This window comes from Colius striatus, chromosome 6 (genome assembly GCF_028858725.1).
Source record: "Colius striatus isolate bColStr4 chromosome 6, bColStr4.1.hap1, whole genome shotgun sequence".
Classification (NCBI taxonomy): Eukaryota; Metazoa; Chordata; class Aves; order Coliiformes; family Coliidae; genus Colius; species Colius striatus.
In genome coordinates, this window is record NC_084764.1 from 34385588 (window position 1) to 34392558 (window position 6971).

General features: G+C 50.2%; 1 protein-coding gene across 2 annotated transcripts; it reads left to right on the top strand.

Annotated features, from left to right (window-relative positions):
• The first annotated feature begins 2576 nt into the window (after positions 1-2576).
• Positions 2577-6682, top strand: DMAC2L (distal membrane arm assembly component 2 like). 2 transcript variants are annotated; one of them, XM_061998606.1, is made up of 5 exons: positions 2577-2830; positions 3238-3347; positions 4434-4642; positions 5426-5597; positions 6428-6682. In XM_061998606.1, the coding sequence occupies exons 2-5, from the start codon at positions 3244-3246 to the stop codon at positions 6540-6542; spliced, it is 600 nt and encodes a 199-aa protein (XP_061854590.1). In that variant the 5' UTR covers positions 2577-2830; positions 3238-3243; the 3' UTR covers positions 6543-6682. The 2 variants fall into 2 exon arrangements, with proteins under 2 accessions (XP_061854590.1, XP_061854591.1); XM_061998607.1 differs by lacking the exon at positions 2577-2830 and adding an exon at positions 2979-2994.
• The last annotated feature ends 289 nt before the right edge of the window (positions 6683-6971 follow it).

Below are 6971 nucleotides of genomic sequence, written 5' to 3' on the forward strand. Positions count from 1 at the left end.
AGGTCAGCACACACAGCAGTTCCTGTACCTTCCCACACTGTTTGTACGGTATTCCCTTCTGGTCACAGTACTCGTAGCAGAGGGCTGCACCTTGCACACACAGCTTAGCTTTCAGAGATCCAGGTTTGTAGTAAATCCCGCTGTGAATCACACCACTGTTATGTCCACTCTGGTGATGAGCTAAATAGAAAGAAAAATATGCTATTAAAAGACATGTTCCCCTGTCTGATTCGTACCTTAATTACTTCAGCTGTCAGAAGAGTAATTTGATGCCCTGTCCCCCATCAGTGTTACGAGAGATGCTCAAATAAGGTAACTGCACAACAAACAATTCCTCTCTTGGTCTCAAAAGGCTAGAAAAACACTGACACAGCAAGATCTAGTTAATAATAATCCATCACAGCTTGCAATGTGTTGAATCAACAGGGAAAAGAAAAAAAACAAATGACAAGTTTTTCTCCAAGAGCTCCAACTGCAGGCCAATCAGTCCAAATTCTCTGCATGTTAAAATGAAGAAATCCAATTTTTAAAATGAAATGCATCATTTTGTGTCTCATCTAACAGTGTCTGTGCAATCCTCCATTTCTTCAGATGTGCCAGCAGGCCTGGTAGGCTTTTCATGTATTTGTGAACTGCATGAAGTCACTACCTCCTGTCTGTAACTAAGCAAAATAGAGGTGAAAAACATTACAGACATTTTTATTGTAGTAATTTGGGCTCATTCTCCTTAAAATGTTGAGTCACAGAGGTCATTCCTGCTTCACACTCACACAACTCTTAAGGGCTTTGTGTATGTCCCATCTAGGGGATGAAAAGCCACTTCCTATCAGACTCATTAACATCTCAAGAGCCCCCAGGGCCAAAGAAGGCCAATGGCATTCTGGGGGGGCATCAAGGAGAGTGTGGGCAGCAGGCCAAGGGAGGTTCTGCTCCCCCTCTACTCTGCCCTGGTGAGGCCTCATCTGGAGTCCTGTGTCCAGCTCTGGGCTCCTCAGCTCAAGAGAGACAGGGAACTGCTGGAGAGGCCAGTGCAGGGCCACCAAGAGGATCAGGTGATCATCTCTCCTCATGAGGAAAGGCTGCAGGAACTGGGGCTGTTTAGTCTGGACAAGAGGAGACTGTGGAGGGAACTCACTATCTAAATGGTGGGTGTCAAGAAGCTGGGGCATCATTATTTTCTGTTTTATCTGGAGACAGGACAAGGGGTAATGGACAAAAGCTGTAACTCAAGAAGTTCCACTTAAGGAAAAACTTCTTTACTGTTGAGGTGAGGGAGCCCTGGCCCAGGCTGCCCAGGGAGGGTGTGGAGGCTCCTTCTTGGGAGGTTTTCAAAACCCACTTGGACACATTCCTGTGTGACCTGATCTAGGTAGACCTCTTTTGGCTGGGGGGTTGGACTAGAGATCTCTAGAGGTCCCTTCCAACTTCTACCATTGTGTGATTCTATGAAAGTGTAGCCTACCTGATGGAGCCATTTAAAGCAAGAGCTTGGGCTCACAGGTCTTATTTTGAGTTAGTCACTGACATGATCATTTGGAGTTGCTCCTGTGTACCTGTACAGGCACTTGATGTGAAAGACTGCTTACGATGAAGCTGTGCTCCTACTTGAGTGAGCCAGAAAAGCTTTCCAACAATGAAGCGACAGGGCGCATTCTTTCTAACTTCAAAGCCAGGACAGATGTCCAGGTGCACAGAGCCTCCTGTGGGACTGGGAGTTGTGCCACCTTACTGTGACTCATGCTGGGTCAGTAACCAGCGATATATTCCCAGTTATTCTTGTTAGTTCTTTACCTGCAACCTCCCATGCATGTGACAGGACTTTACAGAGTGTATTCAGGGATATACAGGAACACAGGGCAAAGACTGGTTTACACTTTTGGCAATTAACAGAGTAGACTTTGCCCAAATCAGCAGCTCCCACACACTCTTAAGCAGCTGTGCTTCCCAACCCTGCCTCTCTACCCATCAACCAGAGCTGTTTGCTGCTCGCTCCTCATGCCCCATGAAAGTGCTGTCCTAGCACCATTCCTCAGCTCACCCTCTCTGCCTCCCATTCAGTGCAGCACTAAGTCAGGCCTGTCCTTGCCCCCCTGAAACCTGCACTGCTCCTGAGTCCTTCACCCCCCTTCTCCTTTTCCTTGAGACCCCTGCTGCTGCCATTAAGAGCTCCTACTTTCAACTATTACGGGGCAACATTCAGTCTTTAAGTTCTAACCAGAGGTCCCAGCAGTGAAGCACAAAATGGTGACAACTTGGGTTCTCCACTGAAAGACACATCTCTGGGTGAAGGGAGGAAGAACCACTCCTCTCCCTTCCCCCTGTCAGGGCAAAGCCAGCGATGCCTGGGAACAAAGACGCTCATCCCGGGGGCAGTCTATCGCCCGCGTCAGTGGTGAGGGCAGATGCTCTCACTGCTGCTCGCCCATCCAAAAGCAGAGCTTCCCTTGACACGTATGTTCATGAAATACGGGGGTTCTGCCGAGCGTGTGCTTCAGGAGGACTTTCTGGTAACCGCAGATAGGGGGTGAGGAGGACGCACTGGCACCGTACCTATCTCCTTCTCCTTCTCCAGCACGGCGAAGGAGAGCGAGGGGTGTCGCCGGATGAGCTCCCGGGCCGAGGCCAGCCCCACGATTCCCGCGCCCACCACCGCCACGTCGAAAGTGCTGCACAGAGACAGACCCGCGCCGTGAGCTTCCCCGGCCGGCCGCCTGCCCGGGGGGAACCCCGCCTCCCGCCCCGGCCCGGCCCGGCCGCGGCCCCTCCACGGCCGCCCTCCCGCCCCGCGGGACGCTGTGAGAAGGCGCGGGCAGGGCCGCTCGGGGAAGCGGTGAGTGAGGATGGCGCAGGGCCGGCCGCCGTCCCGCCCCGCGGCCTCACCTGCGCTGGCGGCGCTGGAGCCGCCACGGCGCCGCGGCCCCGCCGCCCGCCCGCTGCCGCCTCAGCGCCGCCGCCGCCATCTTGAGGGCGGGGACACGCAGCGCCGCGGCGGCGGTGAGGGGCGGCCGGGGCCGGGCCGGGCCGGGCTCTGGCATGCTGGGGTGCTTGGTCCCACGGGAGGGCATCCCGGCCGGGCGGCGGGGCCTCCTTCCCTCAGGGCGCCGCGCTGCGGGGCTTCGGCCGGGCTGACGGTTCGCTAGGCCGTGAGGGGAGGCTGGCGCGGGCTGTCCGTCCTGTGTGTTCGGGGGCCGACGGTCCCAGTAACGTCTCCGTTTCCCCTCTCTCCTTCGCTTCAAGATCGTGATGCTGTTGCGAAAGCTGGTGCCGTCGGTGTGCGGCCAAAGCAAGCTGCTGCTGCCAGGCGCCCGCAGGCACTTCTGGGGCTGGCTCAATGCCGTGTTTAACAAGTAAGAGTGGTTCGGCGTGCACAAGTCTCTTAACGGGTCCCACTGCCTGGGTGTTAAATCCCAGAGCAAAGCCATTATTTTTCAGTGCCCTTTCCCCATGCCGGGCGTTGATGCTTGGCAGGTTGGTTCCTTCCCTGTTTCCAGTTAAAAAGCTGTGTTCCAGAAGCAGGTGTGTGTTTTTGCTCTCCTGCCTGGGGTGGCCGAGGCAGTGTGAGTTCTCTCCTCAAATGCTGGCCTTCCTTTGACCCTCAGCTGTGTTTAAATCAGTAGCACAACTATCTCCCCTTTGCTTATTCAGAAGAGCATCCAACCAACCTGTCTAACAATGTCATTCAGCCCCAAGAGGGTTTCACATTAACTTTTAGGAAGATAAAGCCTTTCTGTGTGAAACCCTTTCTCTACTCACAGTTCTTGCCAGTAGCTAATAGTTTTGTCTTCTGTCTTCTAGTTCTGTGGAAAAAGTTGCATGCTGTAGCTGATTGCTGTAACGAGGTGGGAAGCTCAGCCAGACAGGAGTCTTCCAGGTCTCTGCTTCTGCCTTCAGCATTCCTCATCGGTTAAAATCCTTGGATCCAATCAGGAAAAGGATCTCTTTCCTAATCCTTTTCCTGAATGGATTTTTTTTTGGGAAAAAAAAGTAATTATTGAGGTAGAAGGGTTCAGGAATGACATACATGTGACAGGCAAGGAGAGGTTTTTATGTAATCCATGCTTGGGAAACAAATTTGCAATTGTTGTAAAGCCTTACTTGGGGTAAAGGCATTTTTTTCCTCTCTTCTTACAGACATGGAAGGAAACAATCAATTAGAAGGACTAACACAAGCCAAGCCAAGTTGCATTTGTATTCTTATTCTACCAGAAGTACCAGCCATTTAAAACAATTTAAACCCCCCTCATGCCAGGCTGATTGAGAACCAGCACCATCCAAAGAATCACCTATAAACCACTTCCAGTAAATCATACTCATACTTTCCTGACATCTTACCTTGCTCATCACCACATATTTGTCCTGCAGCGTCGTTATCACCAAGGCAATAAAGGTGCCAGGGTGTGGAACGCGTGTGAATGCTCTCTGTGTCTCTGCAGGGTGGACTACCAACGGATAGAAGCTGTTGGCCCGGACAGGGCAGCTTCGGAGTGGCTGCTGCGCTGCGGCGCCTTGGTGCGCTACCAGGGCTCTCAGAAGTGGCAGCAGGACTACAACGCTCTGCCAACGGGGTCCCTGGGCAAATATAAGATAGAAGCAATCGATGCCACTGACTCTTGCATCATGTACAGAGGATTTGACTATTTAGGTAATGTGGACACAGCTGAGCAAAGATGAAGCCGAGTGGTCTTAGTTCTTTCCATTCTGTCAAAATGTGAATAACTGGGTCATCTTCCTTAGCAAGAAATCTTTTAAAATGGCTCTACACGTATTCAGTGGTTCCTAAGGCTTTGCAGGAGGTGTAGTGTGAAGCAGCAAGAGAACTTCAATAGCCCTTACCCGAAGTGACAGAGCACTAAAAGAATGTGACAAAGATTTGCTGTTTCATTGAGCTCACGGTTTAAGCAGTGAGGAGCAAAAAGCACTGCTTTAAATGTTCTTTTTCTTCTAAACCAAGTGATGTTTTTGGTGGTGTGTGAAGTCATAGTACTGCTTGTCCTCCAGGCACTCATGGTGTCTTCAAAGACAAAAAGAAACAAGCAGCAAACACTCAGTTTCATACCAAATGAGAGATTAAAATTGTTAACAAAAAACAAAACGGGGAACAGTTGGGTTTTTAGTTGCTTGCCCATGTCAAAGCTCTTGCAATCTTACCAGAGGACACAAACCCTGGGGGCTTCGTGTGTTGGGTTTTTAGTTACTTGCCCATGTCAAAGCTCTTGGAATCTTAACACAGAATACAAACCCCGAGGGCTTCAAGTGCTGGAAGCACCACAAAGGGACTTTGGAGATGGATGGTGTGTCATAGCCTCACTGGAGAGAGGAGCGCGTTGCTGTATGGGTTTGGTGGCAGTTACTAAATGGAAAACTTAACAACCAGCCCAGGTTGTTCCCAGTGCTCGGAAGCCAGCACTCATTTTTCTCTTTCCAGATGGTCTTGAACATGTCACAGAAATCAAGCTGCAGATGTGTATTTACATCCAGGACCAGTGTCTGCAGAGGCTCAGTGAGACAAAAAATCTGCAGCAGAGTCTCCTCCAGCTGAAGATCATTTCCTGTGGGAATGTCACAGACAAAGGCATCATTGCCCTCCACAAACTGAGGTGGGTTTGCTGACGAGCTCCCCCTGCTCCCTGGCTGTTACTCCCAGCAGTTTTGGGGTTGTGCTGACTGGAAGGGCTGAGGTCTGATGTCTCTGGGCTGTCTCAGCCATGGCAGGGCTGGGACCTGACCTGAGTGGCAGCCTGGAGAGGGTGGCACTGCCACTGCTGGCACCGGCACTTCAGGCCTGGTTGAAGCCAGTGTTGAGGACAGCTCTGAAAAGAGACGTGGGTAACAGTCACATCTTCATCAGCCTTCTCAGTTACTGTAATCCCAGTTATCTCGTGCTCTCTGTGGGCTGAAGGGTCTCGGGGCAGGCCTGAGTGCTCAGGCATCTGCAGCACATCCGGGGGTGTGTGACCCACCATGGCCTTGAAGTAACTGGGAATTGGTTGGTGAGCCACACAGTTAACAGACATCTGTGAACAGAAAACGTGGTGGCTTGGACTTCACCACAGAATCATCCTACAGAAAGACTGTTACCCTTGGACTTCATCCCACAGAAAGTTATTACTCGAGACTCTCTATTACTCTGATTACTATTTACATTAAAATAACTTCTACTCAATTGCTATTGAAATTATTAACTACTGTTTAATCTAAAGGAAGCTTCACAGTGTAGGGGGGCCTAGGGTCTCTTTCTATGCCATATAGAAGAACTGAACTTCTGGTAAGCTAAAAACTTTAAGCACCCACTTCAGAAAAAAATGGGCCATCAGAACCAGTAACCTTTTAACGTACTTCAAACAACTGTGGTAGAACAATCCTTTGTCTAATTTCAGTGTGGACAGTTAAATAGCTGTTACTGACCTTTCTTTTGAAATATTTACAGGAACCTTGAATATTTGTATCTGAGTGACCTTCCTGGAATAAGAGAGAAGGAAACCACTGCTCAGGTCCTTCAGCAGGCACTGCCAAACCTCCAGCTGGAGCTGGATTTAGAATAAACACAGTTGCACGGAATTGACACGTATTTGATTTCACAGTGTTTATCTTGTGTTGCAAAAATGAAGTTGTAGATGCTATTGTATTTCCAGGTGTGGAAATCAGCCCAGGTCTCCCCGTCCAGCCTTAAAAGCTCTGTGTGGTCTTTTGTGCAATTAAGCTTTATTAAGCTTTAACTATATTGTTGAATCAAGGACAAAGAAGGCAGACTTGTTTGTGTGGCCATGTTTTCCCTGGTTTTATAGGAAGCTGTTAATACCTCGATTTGAAGTTCTCAGAGCTTTTACTGCACAGAAATTCTTGTGCACAAGGACAGTGGGAAGGTGGTCAGAAGCAGCAGTGCTGTACACGTGCTGCATGCTGTGGCTGCTGTGGGAAGGAGAGCTGTTTACTCACTGGGCAGCTTGCCCAGGCAGAGGGTGCTGGGTTAC